The sequence below is a fragment of the Agelaius tricolor genome, unplaced genomic scaffold (assembly GCF_023055355.1).
Source record: "Agelaius tricolor isolate 1412-34295 unplaced genomic scaffold, bAgeTri1.0.p SCAF_22, whole genome shotgun sequence".
Classification (NCBI taxonomy): domain Eukaryota; kingdom Metazoa; phylum Chordata; class Aves; order Passeriformes; family Icteridae; genus Agelaius; species Agelaius tricolor.
This window is the reverse complement of record NW_027269282.1, coordinates 9946232-9967644: the sequence shown is the minus strand read 5'-3', so window position 1 is coordinate 9967644 and position 21413 is coordinate 9946232. Positions and strand designations below refer to the sequence as shown.

Here is a 21413-nt window from a genome sequence, read left to right as displayed (position 1 = left end):
TGTTCTGCTTTAGCTCTGGGGTCTGAACCAGCTGCCAGCACCTGTCTCTCCCTACTGTGGATGGCAGCAGTATTTAATCTCCCACTTTCCTGGCCTGAGGTGTGTGTTGACACGTCAGGCTTGGCAGGTTGCAGCTGCTTTCTGGGCTTTGTGCTCACACACCCTCTGTGCCCACACAAACATCCCAGGAGAGGAGAACTCTTCTCAGGCTCCTGGAAAGCCTCCAGTACTCAGACACTCTCCTCAGGATGTTTATTGGTTTTCTTTCTGCTGACACAACACAGGTACATAGCCACCTACCACACAGTCACACATATGTACACATGCATATATGAAATATTCCACATATATAAATGCAGATATTTTATGCAGATTATATCTTTAATCCTCAGTTAGAGGCCATGGAGCCTGAGGCTGTTTTTAATAATTTCTTGATAGCTGTTCGATCACTGAGTGAGAATAAATTAGATAAAAACTCAGCTATTGAATGTTTTGCAGCTGTCAATACTCTTACTCCAGAAATGCTGTGTTTTGTCAGTAGTGAGAGCAGGCTGGGAAAATAAACCTCTCTGGAGAGCTGCACACCAAGACAAGTTGTTAATGGCCAGACAGGGGTTAGATTTCATATTCTAGTCCAAGCAAGTGTATTAGGTTTTTGCAGGACTAACTCTGGGAACTGAGTCACTGACCTCTGAAATTGAAGTCAAGATAGTGCTCATAAGTTGTTTACAAAGGCTCCCGAGTTTGGATGAAAAAATATTTACTTTGAAACTAAATTTGTTGAGTTTCTTCAGTCTTCTGCACCTTGAAAAAGTTAGATTAAGTAAACACAACACCTAGGTGTACTCTGAGCATTTAGTTGGATTGCTGTGCAAGTTCCTCACCAATTCACAAAGCAGGAGAATGCTGCTGACATTTCAGAAAAGCAGAAATTGAGGCACAGGGGGGTGATCAGGCTGTTAATATGTTGTGTAATCCTGAGCTAGGCAGGAAAGCACAGCTGGTGTTCAGCCCTCAGAATCATGATACAGAATGAAGATGATTATTGGTTTGATGTGGCGTGACTGTTCTAAAAGAAGAGATTATATTTGACATGGAATATTCCCTGGATTATGGACTTTTCTAAGTATGATCTAACTCTACACAAAAAGACTCCATCAGATTTCAAGGCCAATCAGGACCAAAATGTTTCCTCAGGTTTATTTGTAAGGTCATGAGAACAGTTTTGTGCAGAGTAACATCATCCATAAATTAAAAAAAAAACAAAACAAAACAACAACCCAGCATTAAGGCTAAAATAAACTTATGTTCTTTTTTCCAAAGGATAATAATTGCATACTAATAAGAATTCTTCCTTACAGACATTACAATAGTTTCATACCTGTTAACATGTTAAAAGTATTGTAATGAATTAATGTTTATGCTATAAACATAATTATATATAAATTATAAATTATGAACCTGTTTTCCTATAAACCTATAAATTATAAACTTACTTTCCCCCAATTCCTTTGATTCAACTAAGCAGAATTGCAAAACAAGATTGAGAGGAGTCAGTTACAGCCAGTCTTCCATGTGTTTATGATGCCCTGGTGACAACAAATGGTGCCTGAGCTGCATTATCCCCCTCCAGACCAGGTTTGATGTTTGCCTTTGTGGCAGTGGCTTTTTTAGAAGATGATCTAATGCTGTGCTGGTGGGAAGTGGTCCTGGTGATCCCTGGTGGAGATAAAGTTACCTAAGCTGCTCACTGTTGTTACAGATGGCACAACTCTTCATCCTCCTGACAGACCTAAACCTAATCAGCTTCACCTAATGACAGATTTAAACTCTTATAACTTATTGCCTTCCCCCAGCTGGGTGTCCACTATTTATATTCATGTTCTCATTTTCCACTCATTTTCCACAATATCCAGTTTCAGAAGTTCACTCTTAATTTACAGGTGTATTTTTTCATTGGCATTTCATCATCATTAAGGACTATGCCAGTTGCAGGCTTTACAGTACCTCAACTCAGTCTCAGGTTTGGTTTGGGGAGGGTTCCCTGGAGACCAGGCTCACAAAATAGTTGTTATACATAATTATGCACTACACTGGCACTTTTAAGCAGGGATTATAACCTTGAATATATAAAAATTCTACTTTAAAGAGGAATCCATGACAGCATGCAGGCAGCTAAGTACCAGTCACCAGTACCAAAACATGGATATTAAGCATATTTCAAGCCAGTGGAATGAGCACAAAATAAGGCCTACAATTGTTTGTCCAGTTTAAAGTTCATGTGAATAAAGATTTAGGTTTCTTCTAGTACCCAAATGTGAGTCTTTTGCCCTTGTTTGAGAAAACTCTTCAAGATTACTTGGTGAACTCCTATGCATCTGGAAAGGAGTAATATTCTTCTCTGAAAAGTGTGATAGCCCACAGATTGACTCTTCAAAACTCTTCATACATAAGAACAGAACTTGCCACAAAATGATAACATGAGACTGTACAATATATTGGTGCAAAGGGATCAAGTATAATTTTTGAAACTCTTGAATTCTTTTTGCCAGCAGAAATGGTTTAATAGTGCCACAATTGAAATCTTTGTTTTGGGCTGGTGAGTCTTCATGCAGGAACTAAATATTGCATATAAGGACAATTAAGAAATGTTAAGCCTTGTTTATTAGAATTCAAGAATATTTCCATGATCAGTGCTCCTGACACATTTCACCCCTTGGTGTGAGCATTGTGTGATTTAAGAGTCTACCAAAGAAACTGCAAAAAAACCCCCTACTTTATGTAGGCCTTGAATTTAAACCTCCTGCCCCTTGCATCATGCAGAGATTTTCATATGGGTTCAATAAAACTGTGCAATGCTCCAAAAGTGTGGCTAAAATCAGGTCTTTTTCATCAAGAAAGTGGTTAAGTGTAATTTTCAGTTTACAGTTGCAAGTTGCATGGAAACTGTGAGTAACAGCAAGAAAGTAAAAAGTAGGCATGCAGCTGAGCACAAGAGATTCTAATAATGACTGTATTTTCAATAGTGTCAATATGCTGCAGATATAAAACACAGACACAGAAAAACAGACAACAGATCCCACTGCTGTTAGAACTGACAGCTTTGCATAATGGAACACACACGTCCCCCTGAAGTGCTGGAGAATAAAAACACACATTAAAATATGGGCAGATGAGGTCAAAACCTGCAGATTTATGAAGCTGTGCTGTGAAAACTGGAATTTTGATACTCATGAACAGCTTCTTTGTACTTTTTCCCCCCTGCCCTTACTGCAGCAGTTGTGTTTCTGCCTTCAACAAGGAGTTGCTTATGATGTCAGTTTGTCAACATCAAAAATCGTTGGTGCTTCAAAAGATCTAGGAGGATCCTCTCTGCCTTTTTTGGAGAGTTTGTGAAAATCTGACAGTGAACCCTCAGTGCACAGAAATGGTGCTGTTTGGCTGACACTTCACAGAATCACAGAAAACAGAGCTGAGGAACAAATCCTTCCCTATTTTAGCATCTCCCCAAAAGAGGTATTTTTTACACATTTTGGGAATGGGACAAAATGTTCTGAAATAATATTTACCAAAGAATTCCTTTGTCTCAGTTTGTCAGTTCCTCAGATCTATTCTGCAGAAACATCTATAGTGTTGGTTCACTGATAAAGTTTTCCGGTTTATTTCATTGTTTCTAGGGAGATTATCTCATCATCCTGCTTTCTTACTCACAATTCTGCTGCTCATGTTCCCTTCTAAAATATTCCTGTAGAAAAGATGACAGCTGTTCATATCAAAACAAAAATATTAGCACTATATTAATCACAGTATGTTTTGGTAGCAGGAAAAAACTGTTTTCATCCAGTCAGGTTGCCATGAACCAGCAAATCTTTTCTGATTACTTATACTCAGAAAAGCAGATTTCATCTAGGTAATAAAATAAATCATTCTTACCTTATATTTATGCACAGACCCATTAAAGTCCTACCAAGTTCCCTGCAGCACACTACTGTTTACACATGAAGCAAATAAATATAAATATCTGAATCCATTTGCAGGGACTCAGAGCTGGCTGAAGCTTGGGTTTGACCAAGAATAAAGAGGGCTGGTTGGATCTTATGCTTGCTGGGAAAGCAGGGAAGTAAATGAGTCTGTCAAGTCCTAACTAGCATTTAATGACAAATTTAATTTGGCAAGAAGATATAGTTCAGTATTTTGTCAAGCTTGCTGAGGCTTGTATATTCTGTATATGGATCTTGACCAACTGCTGTATTTTCATAGGATCCTGCATTAAAGAACTTCTAATGAAAACATACAAAACTTCAATCAAACTGTGTTTCACCATGTGATTTTTAGTACTTAGAAAAGGATTATGTCAAGAAAAAGAGAAACTATAATCTCTGATGGCTCAGCTCTTATCCTGGCTGTCAGAAGTGCAGCTCTTCAAACCATTAGTTTCTGCAATTAAATGTGGAATCAATTAACTGCACTTAAGCCATCCATTTAGCATTAAGCCTCGATCATAGAAGTAGGGTAAAATGTTACTCTTTTCAGACTTGTTGTGGACTTTTCTGATAAAACTCCAACTATAATGTAACTCAGGTCAGCTCAGATTGGCTTTTCCCCAGACTGGGTTGCTTCCCACAGCAATGCTGTCACAATGTTACAATGCTGGATGAAAACACTCACTAGGAAATTCGTGCATGTGCAAAGTGCCCTCTGATCTCCTCGGGCCAGGACACCCAAGCCTGTCATTGTCACAGGACTCTGCCTTAGAGATGGGAAAATGACTGGATGGGATGCAGATGCAGATGGAGATGTCATGTTACTTAGAACTAAGCCTGAGATCATCCACCCATAGGACCATCTGCCTTTTCTGGTCAACTACCATCCTTTTTCCTGTCCAAAATCCTTATAAAATAAGATTTATAGGTTCTAGGTATTAGCATTGAATTAAAATTTGAATCTACAAGGAAAACATTTTGACATGAAGGGACAGATTTTTTTTAACTCCTACATGTATATTGTAAGATTCTAATCCATCTTTTGGGCTGTGTAAAGGGAAAAAAGTCTGCTCCTAAGTTATTAGCAGCTTGATCTTGAATAGTTGAATCACGAGGACAAAATTCAAGTTATAAACACTCTATTTTTAAAATAAGATCAGATTTTGTGGAAAATACCTGCTTTATAATACAGACAGAAGCATGCCTGCCATCCTTTGCCTATCAATAAGATTGTTAGTTTTGCCTGAAGATAAACCCATTTTTTAAAGCTTGGAAAACAGTTGCCAAAACATTATGATAATATAAACCCTGCTCAGTAATAAAATCCTGAAATAACTGAAGTGGCCATGGACATACACATTGACAACAGATTTCAATGTCATGTCGTCAATGTTAAAAACAGTAACAATTAAATTTTTGCTCATCTTATTTTGATTTAATTGGTTCTCCTTAGTGGGTAAGACTGAAACTAACTTCACCTACCTGAAGATCTATAAGGTTTGGGTCACCAGAGGCAATATTGTACCTACAGCTGCTCAGTGTTGTGTTTTACAGCCTGAAACAAACTCTGCTATGCATGAAAGACAAAACATCGTAGACAGTTCCCACTTAAGAACATCATCAAACATCTGCATAATCTGTCTAGTGAGCAGCCAGCTCATTTCATCCTTGAAATTCTGCATGAGAAACACACATTCTTGTTGTTACATGGCAACTTCAAAACAACAAGCAATCCTTTTTGACACAAACCCTCAGAACTGTTTCTGCAAAAAAGAAGAACAAGTGGAAGAGAGCCACATTTAACAACTCCAGCATTTGCAAATAGTTATGACAGTCTGTAATGTTGTAACTTGTTTTTAAAACAGCTATTTTAGGACATGCACATTTAATGATCAGTCTCTTGGTCTTAGAGAGATACTGACTAAACAAGACATCATCCTGTAGACACACTATATAGGGTATGGGATTGTAAAACGAGTTATACAAGAGATCATGAAACTATGGAACCTCAAAGGAGACACTCTTTTTTTCTGGTACAGAGAAAAAAAAATTCTTTTACTTGTCAGACACTCCCTTTGCCTTTTTGTAATGTCTAAAACATAATTAGTAAACCGTTTTGAGTCTAGACATTTTTAAATTTAAAGAACTAATAAAAAATTACTTACCCAATTTTCCTCTAGACTAAAAATGAAAATGCACAACTCTGTCCCTGATTTTTATAACCTTCTGCACTCCTTCCCTCCTGGCTGGTGTGTGGATCCCCTTTCTCCCTGGATCACATGAAAGTGTTCTATTAATGTGAATTGGCTGATGTTTGAGAACACTATGCTGGAGAGCTATGAGTGTAAGGAATCTGACCCAGGGAGCTGTGGGGCTATGACACATCACTTCTGCACAGGAATTCTCAGTTGCTGGATGGGAATGACAAGGGACAGGTCCTGTTCACTGGGTGCAGCACGTTGGCACCGTGTTGTTGTTGTTGTTGGGATATGGATTTTTTTTAATGCAGGGAGACAAGTTCCATGTTAAACCAATGTAACTGGGATTCTACCCTCTGGCTTTTTACTCCAGCACTGTAACTTCCAAGTATCAGGCTGTCCCTTTCACCTGACCTCACAAGCAAAGGTTGGGAAAAGTGATCAATTTAGCACGTGATAAATGTAAATAACAACAGCACTGCTGAAAGTGACGGCTGCCCTAAGGAAACCACTGCAAGGCAGCACTGCTCTGCATATTTCCTAAGGAATGCCTTGCTGGAGCTCAGGATAAACACTGAAAGCCTAGGAATGCTAGCAGATTACCTGGCAGGATGGAGAGAAGGAAAAAGAAATCTTCTGCCCCCGTTGCATTCTTCATCCCTGTGCCTGAGTTCAGTTTTCCCTCGCCCACATGGGCAGGAGAGAGGGAATGCAGCTTTGTGTGTTCCCTTGTGGGATGAGATGGAGCTTTCAGCACTGCTTTGCACGGGGTGGTTGGAGTGTGAGATGTGTGAGCTTTCCAGGGAACCAGCCCCTGCCACCTCAGCACAGAGCTGCCTCAAGCATAAACCCCAAAGCACATGGCACTGCAATGGGAAACCCACACCAATCCCAGAAATGTCCCTTTAAGCAGAGCATGTTTTCACTTACATGGTACTTTTATAAATCCTCCCTTGGAATACACTGCTCCAAAAAGGAAAAAAAAAAACCATTGCTTTCCTAATAGGCTGTGAATTACAGGCCTTTAAACTCATAAATATAAACATATCCACATCAGCACAAGATATGATATGCTGGGATAGGATTAAACCTATCCCAGAAGTGCTTAGGCTTAAGTCAGTTGTTTGCATGGTATTGGCAAGGTCTAAGAGGTGATAATTTCTACAGATTGCTATAAGAAATAGAGAATTTATGAATTTTCTGTGAATACAGAAATGATTAGCACATTAAAATTTTTATGTCCAAAAAATTGCCGTGCAGTTATGCAAAATATGTGCACAGATCTTTATAACACTTATTGGCTTTCTGCTTTCGCAAAAATCTGACATTGTTCCACATTTGCTTTTAATTTGTTTATTCCTCCATTCAAGATGTTCTGGATGGACCACCAAGGCTGCAGCAGTCTGGCTGTTCTCCACTCTGAGGTACCACTGATATATGTATATATTTCCTACTCCTTCTTGCAAAGATTATTTTATTTTATTTTATTTTATTTTATTTTATTTTATTTTATTTTATTTTATTTTATTTTATTTTTCTACACTGCTGTTTGATTGTAGGGAAAAAGTGGAAGGTTTTCAGCATTTTGGCCTCCAGCAGCATGGCTTCCACATGTTGTTATAGTAGCAACCTGGTGTCAGATTTTCACTTAATGAAACCTTCCAAGTCCATAAAAAGAAAGGGTTCCTGGTGCCAATGAGGGATTGATCCTAACAGGATTTTTTCCTTGACATCTCACCAAACTGGGACCTTTTTTTTTTCACAGTTCTATTAATAATTGTTCTTTTGTATGTCTCTGAAAATACCTCTTTAGACTGGCACAATGTCTATGGTGATGTGATGGGCTGTAACCTAATCCACACTGCTGAGGGAATATCTGGTGCCAGATTTTCACCTCCCACAGGATTATCTGTAAATACAGAAATAAAAGCTGCTGCAAGAATCAAGTATACTAATTCACACTTCTGCATTACTAAAACAATTTTTTTTCATTAGCTATACTCATTAAAAGAGTTTTCCCTCATCTGGGTTTGCTTGCAGAGCTGGCAGCTGAATGCCAAATATTTCAGATGTTTTATTTCTGATGTTTTCAATCCTGTACTGCCATGTTTTTAGACAACTAATTTCTTGCTTTATCCCTTCATCCTGAACAGGAGCATTTATTTTGGTGTATTCAAGGGAAACGAAAAAAGGTTTATGCTTTAAAATCATAAGCAACACTCCTGGGCAGTGACTAAAAGGTCTCATTTAAAGACAAATCTTTTTCCATTAATGGCTGGGAACATCTGCTAGCAAATCAGGGATGCTCACATCAGGAGGCCAATTTCCAGAACTGGACAAGTGAATACATTTGACAGTAAATGAAATAGTGCTAGATCCACATTTTAGGGGCTCTAGATAAGGGCACCATTGTGCTGGGCAGTTCCCAAGCTGAAGTGCACTGGGAATCCCTCTTGTAATTCACTGCTCAGCCCCATAAAATATCACATTATTGCTCTGTATGTGGTGACAATGGAAACTGACCTTTCCTTGCTGAAATACAGCATCTGTATGATCATGGTATATATAAATTGTACAATTTTACATAAAATTCCGTTGGAGATCTGCTGCTAAATGCCAGAAACTCTACATTCATTTCTGCTCCCTGAGAGGAGCAAAAGAGGGAATGATGAAAACTGCACACAATGAAACTCTCCTGCTAGATCTGCAATGTTTATTTTAGGATTCCTCTATGTGTCTCTTCTCACTTCAATGAGAACAGGGTTTTATGTATATGCATGAATGAGAACTGAATGAACATCAGACAAAAAATAGTCTTGGTGTGTGAAGACAACTGGAAAATCTTGCAGTTAGCTGCATGTAGGACACTTTTTTCACTTACTATTTTCACTGTTGACAGTAACAACTGACATATATAAACAGTAATAGCTAGGAAAGCACAGATCTGATCATCTGGACAAGCAAAACAAAAACGCAGGGCAATATATTGCAGTATTTTGGAATGTTGAGTTTTTATTAAGCATAGTGAGATGACAGTAAAAAATTGTAATTCACATTTGCTAAGCATGTATTTGCATCCTGAGTATTTTTTACCATGTGTTTATGTACTGTAGTGTACAATGGGCCCTGGTCTTGTTTGGATCCTCTCTTTAGCCTTTCTGTGTCAGCATCTGAAAGCAAATTACTCATATTGAATTTGCAATGCAGATTTGACAGCACTCTACAAGTCACACAAAGAATAGAAAATAGTTCAAGAGCTCAAATATAACTTATTAATATTAAACTGAAGTATTACATATTTTAAACATATATTTTGAAAAGTAGCTTGTGCATAGTTGCAGTCTGTAGTCCAGCTGAAGTACTGGTTTGGGCAAACTGAAATAGATCCATGTCTATATACTGAGTCAAGCTGATCTATGAAGATATTAAAGAAAATACTTCCAAAAATACTTTCAAACCTCTACCACAACAATTAGAACAACATAATAGTATTAATCAACAATGAAGGGCTAAGTGTTATGATTTCCATTTTGCAGGGACTAGCAGGACCAGGAAATTGATGATCCCTCTGTTCTCAGCATTGTACCTCAAGTGGTACATTCAGAGTTGGGCCCTTCACTATAGGAAGGACATGGAGGTGCTGGAGAGTTTCCAGAGAGCTCTTCTGAGGAATGGCTGAGGGAGCTGGGAGTTTTTAGGCTTAAGAAAAGGATGCTCAGGGGGCCTTCATCGCTGTCCTCATCGGTGCGGTGAGGTGGGACCGGTCTCTGCTGGGCCTGCAGTGAGACAACCAGAGGAAATGGCTTTAAACTGAGACAGGGGACATTCAGGTTGGATATCAGAAAATTTGTTTTCACGGTTTAGGTACTTAGGCATTAGGAATAGGCTTCCAGGGAGGTGGTGGAGTCGCCATCCCTGCGGGTGTTCAGGAGGAGCTGGGTGATGATGTGCTTTAGGGGTTATAGTGCAGTGCCGGGTGGGCAGCTGGACTGGATGATCTCGAAGGTCACTTCCAACCCTGATAATTCCACGATTCTAACTAGATGGTCCTTAAAGTCCCTTCCGACCCAAACCATTCTACGGCCCAGTCATTTATTTCATCTGCCAGAGCACAGATCCCTGCTCAGGGACGAGCGCAGGCGTTTCCACGGACTCATCCCTGTATGAGAGGCGCTGGAACAAGCGCAGCGCTCCTTTCCCTGTCGCTTCCCCTCGCTCCCTTCAGAAGTTGGCTCCTTTCCCTGTCGCTTTCCCCCACTCCCCTCAGAAGTTGTTTCCTTTCCCTCTCTCTTCCCCTCGCTCCCCTCAGAGTTGGCTGTCCCCGCCTCCTCCTCACGGCCCGCGGCTCTCCGCGCCCGCAGCGCCCTCCCGAGGCGGCGGCGGAGCCGCGCCCGCAGCGGAGCGGCCTCTGCGGCCCCGCCCGCGCCCGGCTTCATGCACCGCCCGCCGCCGCTCACAGCGCCCGGCCCCGGGCAGCGCCCGGAACTCCGGGGAAGGAAGTAGATTGCAAAGGAGCGCTGACGGATCGGTAACCGCCCCTGCGGCCAGTCAGAAAGGCCCAACCCTGTTTGCTGAGGAAGGGGCCGCACAGAACTGGGGCGGCGAACAGCGCCAAGATGGAAGATCGCGATCTGAGCGGAGCGGCTCAGCGATCACCGGCGGCGCCCGCAGACCCTTCCACCAAGACCCTCTGAGACGAACTGCGCAGGCTCGACTCGGTACGTGCATCCCGGGAAGCACGGCAGGCACGCGGGCCGGCGTCATCCCGGTGGCATCCCGCGGTTCCCGGTGACAGCTCCGCGGCCGCCATGTCGCACACCGGCAGCAGCGGCGACTCCTCGCCGGACTTGCGCCGCCGCCGCTCGCGCCGGCCACACGCGCAGGAGGAGGACACGGCCGAGGCGGAGGCGGCGGGCGAGAGGCTCCGGCAGCTCAACATCGGCGAGGGCGACGACAGGGAGCACAACAGGATGATCCGCAGCCAGTATCGGGAGCTCATCTCCACCGTGCAGCGTAAGGAGGCGGCGGGGGCAGCGCCGGGGCGGTCCGGGCTGGCGGCCGGGGGGGCTTCCGGGGCTGGCGGCCGCTCCTGGGCGTGTGGGGAAACGCCTGGGCGAGGGAGCGTTCCTGGCAACTCCGGTTCCTCGGGCTAACGATGCTCTGGGTTTGGACTTAGATCGAAATTTGACTCCCAAGGAAGCAGGGAATCGCAAATCATGGATTGGCTGGAAGGGACCTTACGGGTATTCTCGTTCAAGCCGTGGCAACGACATCTTCCACTGCCCCAGGCTGCTCCAAGCCCTGTCCAACCTGGCCTTGGGCACTTCCAAGGATGCAAGGGCAGCCACAGCTTCTCTGGGCACCCTGTGGATACACTTCCTGTATCTAAAGGTTCTCCAGTGTGAGGCCATTCCCCCTGTCCTGTGCCAAGTCCCTCTCCTGCATCCCCTGGGATAGGTTACGAGGGATTCAGCTGCACTAACACACATGCGGTGCCTGCGCTGGTGCAGGAGAACTTTAGAGATGCGGTGAAATCCCTTCATTTCACTTTTGTGATGTCTGAGCTTTAGTTTGAAACTGCAGGTATCATTATGTGCCTGGACCAGAAAGTTATTCCTGGGACTCCCAAAAAATGCTATGTAGTTTTTAGCATTTCTCCAGACAGGTGTGTGAGTCCCTCTCCTATGTGCATTTGAGTGAGCTGTGCTGTTTCCTTACAAAAATGTGGCCATGGTTGTGTCAGTAGCACTGCCAAGTTCAGGCAACACGTGGGATTAGTTGTTTAGTAAGTAGCTGATAAATTTGTTCAGTTGTTTTACAGGAGGCTACAGTGCAGTTTATGGGTGATCAGCCTGTTTATAGAAGTGACCTTTATGCATACAGTTTTAGGGACTGGTTAGCTTCTTTCTTGGAAATTCCACTAATTTCCCCAAGTCAAGCCTGTTTTCCCAGTGAGGTAACTGTTGAGTGATCTCTCCCTTATCTAGACCCATGAGCTTTTGGTTCTCTTTTCTCTCCTTGGCCCAATTAAGGAGTGATGAAGCTTTGGTGGGCACCTGGCCTCCCGTCAGCATCAAACAAGCGCAGTGGTTCTCAGTGCTTCTATGTTTCAGTAATTCAGGGTTTCCTTTGTGTCTTTTCCCACAGAAAATCGAGAATCCATGCTAAATTCAAAAAGCAACAGGCTGACAGAAGCTTTGGAAGAAGCCAATAGACTTTTTGATGGAGGTAAAACAAATTCTGTGGTCTTTCATTGATGTGTTTGGCCAAGTGTGAGACAATGATGCCTTACAAACAAAAGAGGGCAAGAGTGAGGTCCAAGTACTTAATCAGAATTTTTATATAAGTTAAAATAGATATGTTAAGTTGAAGATTGGTTGAGTAAGTTGATGTGAGAAAATAAATGTCATTACAGTTTATTTACTCTTAGAAATAACTCCTTGCTTTATTTTGATTCGCTGGAACAGTGCATATCAGTAATGCACATAAAAGATAGCAGTGTAGAGGGGTTCATTTCACTTGGAATGGTGGAAAACATGTCAATAAAAAATGGATTTGTTGTTCAAGATCATCTGTTACTTTTCCATGGTTTCTCATTCTTTCCCTTCTTTAAATATAAATATTGTTATGAGGATTATGTGTGTTAGAGGTCATTGCAATAAAAGGATTTCCAAAGCACTAAAGCCCAGATAGTCCCTGTGCTGAATCTGATAATTCTGTTTGTGACAATTTCATATTAATCACCATAAAATCCTTTCTGTAACAGTTTGCCGGGCACGAGAAGCTGCACTGGATGCCCAGTTCCTTGTCATAGCATCCAATATAGGAAAGGAGAAGGCCAATGAGTTACACTCAGAGATGTCAGCATTTGATTCAACAGCATTTGCAGAAGACTTGGTAAGTTCCAGGCTCTGAATTGGCCAACATTTCTGCTGGAGGTTTGTCCTGTACCATAAAGCCTCAGATCGTCAGGCAGTACTTGGCAGTTCTGGTGGAATTTAATGCTCTTCCTATCAATTTCTTTGATAAACTTTCTGGTGACTGTTGTTGTCTTAAACTACCTATTAAGCACTTGCAATAGGGGAAAATCTGACTTTAAATGCAAACACTGCCCCCATTATTGCATTGCTGCTGCTTTATCGTGGTTCTGTCAGTTTGTGCTCTTAAAGTCTTCTGCTGTTTTTTCAGTCATTCTTCTGTAGTTTCTCAGTAACTAAATAGTTTCTTTATCATGTCCACTGGCTTCTATGTTTTTGGATAGAGTTCTTGAGGCCCTGTGTCAATGACATGAAATGGGACTTTGGGAGACTTGAATGCTTTCAGACTGTTTGTCTCTTTGTACTGGGGGAAGAGTTGGATCAGAACAGCTTTTAACCAGCCTGTTGGCTTCTTTGCTCCTTGAAAATGCTTCCTTATGTTACAGCAGATCAACAAGGAATCATGAGTGTTTGCTTAAGTCTATAAAAAACATAAAGTTCAATTTAAAATTTTTCCTGGGTTAGTGTGCAGTGGTGGATGCAGGGATAGGCCAGATAAGGTCCTGTGATATTTGAGGGGCTGGGCTTCCTGCAAGTGTGTGGTGTTCAAAAACTGTGAGACATCTGAGCTCTGAAATGCAATATGAGTAATGTTCTGCTACTTCATACATCACTGAAAATGTGTTGGAATCTAAGCAGTTTTGTTTATCTATGGCTTTCATCGGTTGCTGAACACAAGGGTGAATTTGAGTGTTTATCTGTTTTCATGGTATCCTCAGGAAAGTCACAGTTCCTAGGCAGTGGTATTAAATGCTAATTTATCAGGCAAACACCACCACTGTATCACCATGAATGTATCTACTGCTTTACCTCTAAGTAATTTCTTATTGCAGCGTTTTTTCTTTTGCAGCTGACCTTCATGGGTATAAATCGCACAGAAGTGGAAGAAACTGATGACTCTGAGGACGTTCCAGATGATTTTTTACCCAGTCATGCCTGGCAGAAAATGGGGGAAGAAGCACCCAAGTACTTCAGGAGAGCACCTACTTTTCACTACATGTAAGTTTCTTCAAGGAAATAGTGTGTACTGCAGCTCAATGGCCTTGGCTGATTCTTGTCTTTGATGCCATGGCTTGAATTGAGTTAAACTGAAGTCACAGCAGAGTGTTGACAAGGCATGAGGCTGTCAAAATACTGGAACAACTTTTGGGGCTGGTTCTTTGCAGAAATCTCTAAATGTGATGAAGCTTTAGGTATCAGTCATCACTTTGCCCTTTCTTGAGGAGATCCACTGCTTGGTATAAAGATTCCCAAGCATACAGTGTAAACCAGATTTGCATGTGTGTGTTCTTTGTGTTTTGGTTAGGATGGGATCTTTCAAGTCTGAGCCTCCTGTACAAAAGCAGCGGATTGAGAGGCAGAAGAAAGCTAGCAGAGGGAAAGCAGAACGGGCAATGCCTGCTCAGGTTTGTTATCTTTATTAACCATTTGTTTGGCATAGTTATTAAAAATTACTTCTAAATCTTTGTTTGTTTGTTTTGGGTTTTGCAATTATAAACTGTGTAGTATTTGTGACATCCCACCCTTAAGGGGAGGGGAGCATCCAAGTTCCTCAGTGCTGTGCTGTGCTCTGCTTATCTCCAGGAGCCAGAACAAGGACATTTGTCCCAGAAAAGTGCTGCCCTCCCTTCCTATGGCTCCTTCTCCAGCTCTACCCTGTTGTTTCTCACAGTGTGTGATTACCAGCACTCCTTGGTGCTTATTGCTAACAATCCTTCGTTGGCTCCACAGCCATCCAGCTGGAGTTGGAGACACACACACCAGCCCCTTTCCTTCTGAGCTTCTACTAAAGGATTCACACTCCATTATTAGGCTTCCTGATTTTTTTTGTGTGGACTGCAGTATTTCACTGAGTGGAAGGAAGTAAGATTTACAGAGCAATTTCATGTTCAGAAGTAGGGTTTACAAACTGATTTTCAAGTTATGAGCTTACTTGTTCTGTTGCCTGTTGCTTTGAAGGAAACAAAAAAGAAACTTCTTTACATTAGTGTGGTGCCCATTTTTCTTTCATCTAACAGGATGTGGCATTTGCACTAAAATGTGGTTAATAACAGCAGCTAATTAGCTCACATAACCACTTTTTTGTGCTTTCTGTTTTCTTATTCTTTGTGTCATTCACTAGCAGAAAAGCAAAAGTCTGGGAATACTGAAAGAAGCTTACATCTGAAACTGCAAATATAATCCATGTTGTTACAAGCAAGCCTCAGCTGTGATAATGTGATAAAGATATAGAGGCAAATGGCTGATTGCTGCTTTTTAAAAGGCAGCCTGCTCAATCCAAATAGTGATAGAAAGGATTTGTTACAGTTTGTACTGGGAAGAAGAGGGGCTGGAGGGTTTGTGGGTTGCTCTAAATGCTCATCTTCATTAAACTCACAGACTGTAGCACTGTGTAACCCAGCTCCTCAGAGCTGTTGAAAAGTAAGTGTACACCTGTACACAGGCTCAAACCATGCAAGCCATGGCCTTTCAGATTGACATTGTAAGATGGGAATTAAACCTAAAGCTCTTCAAAGTTATCTCATGTTTGCATAAGTGTGTTTGTTATGTTTGCATGTAGGGAGAAAAATTCAGCTTTTATGTTACACGTTCAAAAGAAGCCCTTTGCATATTCTGGTAATTCGACAACAGTTATTTGAGGTGAATCTCTGTTTCTTTTTCCCAGTTAAAAGAAATGGAGCAGTCTCATCAAGAAGCTACAGAAAAAGAAGTAGAGAGGATCTTGAGAATATTGCAAACTCATTTTGAAAATGATCGTAAGTATGATTAAATTAAGCATTCACTAGGGAAAATGAATATTCTCTGTCTCCTACAATGTGGAGTGGTAAAACTACAGAGACAAAGTGAGATGAAGTCTGCAAGTAGATATCTTTGGTGAAGCACATACACCAACTATGTATTTTTTATGAACACTAATCAGCTCTTGTTTGACTGCAAAGTAAATGTAAATCCTCTCCTCTGATTAAATTCTGCCACTTTTAGATGGCAGTTAAATAGTCAAATATATGGGTTTGTGTGGGGGAAATGATGGAAGAAGATAATCTACTATACAATATACTCTGTAGAACATCTGTTACTGCAGGCAGCTGGGAATTCTGGATTATAACTAAATTGAAAAACATCCCTTTAGCTTTTGAAAGGTGCACTGGCTCTCTTAAGTTTGTATTTACATCTGTCAGCTCTGTGTATACCACCTGTTTGTTTGAACAAAGGTATTTTTGCATCCCCAGCTAATACACCCATTTCCTTCTTTGATTTTGTGATTGATCCGAACTCGTTTGCACGCACGGTGGAAAATGTGTTTCATGTGTCCTTCCTTAGCAGGGTAAGGCATGACATCTTTTTAAAATATCCCTTTAGATACTAGAATTTCCTAGAAGTACTGACCTGTGTTTTTTCCTGGCTTTGATATTGAAGAATTAGGATTTAAATAGGAGGAATACGAATTTATTTTCTGCAAGCAGTCTGTGATATTTTGGTAATCAAATTAAAAAGGAAACAGAGTTGACTGACTTTATTTTTTTGCACTGCAGTCAATTTACCAACAAAACAGCAGTGATATTTTTGCAGTCAATATGTTTATCGAAAAAGATTCTGGCTCACATTTCCTGCACATGTAGAAAAATTCTCACAGAGTATGGAAGAGTGACTGAGGCTGTAGAAAACTATATTAGTGCAAGGTTTTATATTCTTTTTGAATCCATGGATTTACACTTCAAAACTGTGCTTACTTTGTCTAATAAGTAAAATTAATTATAGAAAAGACAAAAACTGCCAAGGATATTTTGACTAATTCAGGTTTTGTATTGAATAGAAATATTATTATAAAGGGTTAGCTCAAGTATATTTAGAGAATAACAACAATTTTAATAAAGCATAATTTTTATAATCCAGCAGTTACACACTGTTGCTATATGGGCTGCCTTCTTTATGCATAAGTGCTGTGTTAAACTAGTTTTTTCTTATGTGGTATGCCAGTGAAGATTCTTTATCAGTATATGTACCCGTTCATGATTATGTAATAAGTAAAAATATGACATTTCTGTGCATTATCCTAACTGGAAAACTCTTAAGTTATGAAACTTTAAATCCCACTGTTGTTTAGGATGGTCTTGCAAAAATAAAGCTGGATGAAGATGAATTGCCAATAATAGGTAAAATACAGCTTTAAAATACTCTAATTGTAACAACATTACATGTTACATGTTCACAAAGTTTTAGGTATATTTTTAACTGGGGATATGCAGTGAATGTAATTGAAGGCATGAAGAGATTTATGAGCAGCTGAAAGGATTGAATCTTTTCAAATATTAATATATGAAAAAGATCATACAAATGAATTCTATTAATAGAAATCAAAGGTTATTACCTTTCAAGATATATTTTTGCTAATAAGTAAATGAACATTATTACACTTGGCCTAATAAAGATATCTTTGGGTGTAAGAACTCTCTTGTCTCAGAGTTGCTGCAGCTTCAGAACAGTTGGAAGGGAAATTCTTCATTCAAGGTTGAATGAAGAATTCATTCTCCATTCTTCATACAAGATTGGCTTTCATTCCCACAGGATATCAGTGGGGTTAAGGCTTTGGTGGGATATTGTAAGGAAGGAAATATTTAGGTCCTTCTGAAAAAAGTTAGTTCCTAAGTTTTTAAGACCTGAGACTAAGGAAGTATCTCAAGCAGTACATGGTACAGGCTCCTGATAGAGACTAACTGGGTGGAATGTGTAGGATTGATCTGATTTTTGTGAAGCTTTTGTGGGGAAACTGTTATACTTTACAAGTATAAATCCTGAAAGTGCCGTGTTTTGATCAGAGCCTATAAAACCCAGCGAGGGAGGGGAGGAGGACAGCAGAGCTGCAGCACGGAACCAGGTGGTCATAAGTCTGGACCAGAAAGAATGGAAGGTACCATGGAGAGCACTTCATACTTTGGATCTATTCTTTTTTATTTAAGCCTCTGAGAGCTGTGCTGGGGAGGGCAGGTGTTCTGTGTACAGAAATACTTGACCTTATGGATGCCAGAACAATCACAGATCTAAGGGATATTTGTAGCTGCAAGAAAACGGAGAATTCGGGCTGTCATTCCATCTTTGATTCCTGAAGCCTGGTCAGTTTAAGTGCTTTGAAGCTGTGCACTGGCTTCACTGTTTTATACAAGGCCTGGGTAAATATGGAATCTGTTTCTTCCCTGATGTACAATACTTGTCTCTGGAGGCAGAGTTATCCATGCAATTTCCTCACTGTTTGTAATAAATCTTAGACAAAAAGTAGTTTTGAGTACACATACTTCTCCTTTGTCCCTCACTCAGAATGTGAAGGAGAAATGTAGTAATTTGAAATAGTGCTTTAGCATCTGTTGTAGTGTGTTTTTATATTTTGTAATACTTTGAAGTAGTTTTGTTTTGTATTCCCATATTTTTCCCAAATGGTTTATCCCAAACTGTACCCCCCTCCCTTTACCTGTGTTATCCCTCTCCCGGGATGAGATCATCCCAAATCCCCACCCTGGCTCTCTGTCAATCACTCAGCATCCCATCCCCTCCATCCAGAAGTTTCAGTCCAGGATGTTGAGTGATTAGCCAGAGGCCAGGGGTCAGCCCCCCAAGCCTTGCCCCATACGCTGTCCTAAATGTCCATGCCCCAGTACCCATCCCTTAGGGTCACTTCTTGGTTGGTAAAATGTTATCTACTTTTGGTTTCCACCTCCCTTTAAATGTGACCTTGGCACCTCTCCCGGGGCTCTCGGCAGGAGGCCCCTGAGGAGCAGGAGCTCTTTTGGGACTCCTAATAAAACCTTGGATTAACCCCTGCTAAGAGTTGGCCCTTTATCTTCTACCGCTGTCTCTGGTGTCTCTGCTGCTGCACAGGCGCCAGCCCAGGTGCCCTCAGCACCCTCGGGGCACGCACAGAGAGTGTCTCCCTGCCAGCCCAGGTGCCCTCAGCACCCTCGGGGCACAGAGAGTGTCTCCCTGCTGCCAGCCCAGGTGCCCTCAGTACCCTCGGGGCACACACAGACAGTGTCTCCCCCCAGCCCAGGTGCCCTCAGTACCCTCGGGGCACACACAGAGAGTGTCTCCCCCCAGCCCAGGTGCCCTCAGTACCCTCGGGGCACACACAGACAGTGTCTCCATGCCAGCCCAGGTGCTCTCAGCACCCTCGGGGCACACACAGAGAGTGTCTGCCCCCAGCCCAGGTGCCCTCAGTACCCTCGGGGCACACACAGTGAGTGTCTCCCTGCCAGCCCAGGTGCCCTCAGTACCCTCGGGGCACACACAGTGAGTGTCTCCCCCCAGCCCAGGTGCCCTCAGCACCCTCGGGGCACACACAGAGAGTGTCTCCCTGCCAGCCCAGGTGCCCTCAGCACCCTCGGGGCACAGAGAGTGTCTCCCTGCTGTCAGCCCAGGTGCCCTCAGTACCCTCGGGGCACACACAGAGAGTGTCTCCCCCCAGCCCAGGTGCCCTCAGTACCCTCGGGGCACACACAGAGAGTGTCTCCCTGCCAGCCCAGGTGCCCTCAGTACCCTCGGGGCACACACAGTGAGTGTCTCCCTGCCAGCCCAGGTGCCCTCAGTACCCTCGGGGCACACACAGTGAGTGTCTCCCCCCAGCCCAGGTGCCCTCAGCACCCTCGGGGCACACACAGAGAGTGTCTCCCTGCCAGCCCAGGTGCCCTCAGCACCCTCGGGGCACACACAGTGAGTGTCTCCCTGCTGTCAGCCCAGGTGCCCTCAGTACCCTCGGGGCACACACAGAGAGTGTCTCCCCCCAGCCCAGGTGCCCTCAGTACCCTCGGGGCACACACAGAGAGTGTCTCCCTGCTGCCAGCCCAGGTGCCCTCAGTACCCTCGGGGCACACACAGAGAGTGTCTCCATGCCAGCCCAGGTGCCCTCAGTACCCTCGGGGCACACACAGACAGTGTCTGCCCCCAGCCCAGGTGCCCTCAGCACCCTCGGGGCACAGAGAGTGTCTCCCCCCAGCCCAGGTGCCCTCAGTACCCTCGGGGCACACACAGACAGTGTCTCCCCCCAGCCCAGGTGCCCTCAGTACCCTCGGGGCACACACAGACAGTGTCTCCCCACCAGCCCAGGTGCCCTCAGTACCCCCGGGGCACACACAGAGAGTGTCTCCCCGCTGTGTCGGGGCTGCCCCCCGGTGTCTGCCCACTCAGGACTGGCCCAGGGTTACTGAGAGGCTCCCAGAGGGACAGAGACAAGTATCAGAAACTTTATTACTTTCTTAGTGGTAATTAAATTGAAATAATTCATCTCTGCTGACTGACACTCTGCTGTTTTCTTTAACCAGGAGATCATAGAAACATTTCAGATAAGAGAAGCTATGATTACCCCTCTTTACCAGAGCACTGAAGAAGAAATGGAAACAGAGTAACTACTCAAGTAAGTTCTTTTAGCAAAACTCAGTGAGGTCCTTCTGCACGTGGGAGAACTTCAGGGAATCTGTGTGTGGCTTACAAATGCAAAAGAACTGTAGGCAGGGTGACTGTAACACCTGGAATTGCTGTGTTCTTGCCCTCTTCATGAAACAAAATGTAATCTAGCCTTGTATGCAATGATTAACTGGGAAAAAAACCCTTTATTTTTGAGTTTGATGGTCAGTTAAGTGATGAGTTATTTTTTGGAACTTTGTACTCAGGGTGCAGTGTTGGAAAGAATCATAGCTTAGTTTTTCTGTTTGGGTTCTTAACTTCCTGACTGATGTTGTTAATAAAGTAGTGTGAAGAAGGACTTAGAGGGAACCAGGCTGTCTTCCCTTCTGCTTCCATAAAATTCTTCCAGTGATTGGACTGAAGTCCTGTCACAGTTGTTTGGTCAATTCCAGATCCTAATGCATGTTGTCTTACTGCCTTCTCTTTTTTGTTTTTCTTTCCCCTTAGGTGCCTTAAAGAAAATACATCAGGACATTTGCTCAAACAATTGTTTTATATGTATATGTTGTAAAATTAAATATATTTTTTCTGGAACATCTCAATGCTTTATACAAGCTGCTTTGTTTCGAACCATGGAATGGGTTGGGTCAGAAGGGAACCTTAAATCCCATTTAGTGTCACCCCTGCCATGGCAGGGACACCTTCCACTATCCCAGGTTGCTCCAAGCCCTGTCCAACCTGGCCTTAGACACTTTGAGGGACCCATGGGCAGTCACAGCTGCTCTGGGCAACCTGAGAAAGTTTAG

At 42.6% G+C, this 21413-nt stretch overlaps 1 protein-coding gene across 2 annotated transcripts; it reads left to right on the top strand.

The window, feature by feature from the left end:
- Positions 1-10575: 10575 nt before the first annotated feature.
- Positions 10576-21209, top strand: NSMCE4A (NSE4 homolog A, SMC5-SMC6 complex component). 2 transcript variants are annotated; one of them, XM_071446425.1, is made up of 11 exons: positions 10577-11194; positions 12329-12409; positions 12948-13078; positions 14069-14217; positions 14525-14624; positions 15884-15974; positions 16449-16543; positions 17324-17372; positions 18036-18127; positions 20526-20617; positions 21115-21209. In XM_071446425.1, the coding sequence occupies exons 1-10, from the start codon at positions 10990-10992 to the stop codon at positions 20607-20609; spliced, it is 1077 nt and encodes a 358-aa protein (XP_071302526.1). In that variant the 5' UTR covers positions 10577-10989; the 3' UTR covers positions 20610-20617; positions 21115-21209. The 2 variants fall into 2 exon arrangements, with proteins under 2 accessions (XP_071302527.1, XP_071302526.1); XM_071446426.1 differs by lacking the exons at positions 17324-17372; positions 18036-18127 and having other exon boundaries at positions 10576-11194.
- The last annotated feature ends 204 nt before the right edge of the window (positions 21210-21413 follow it).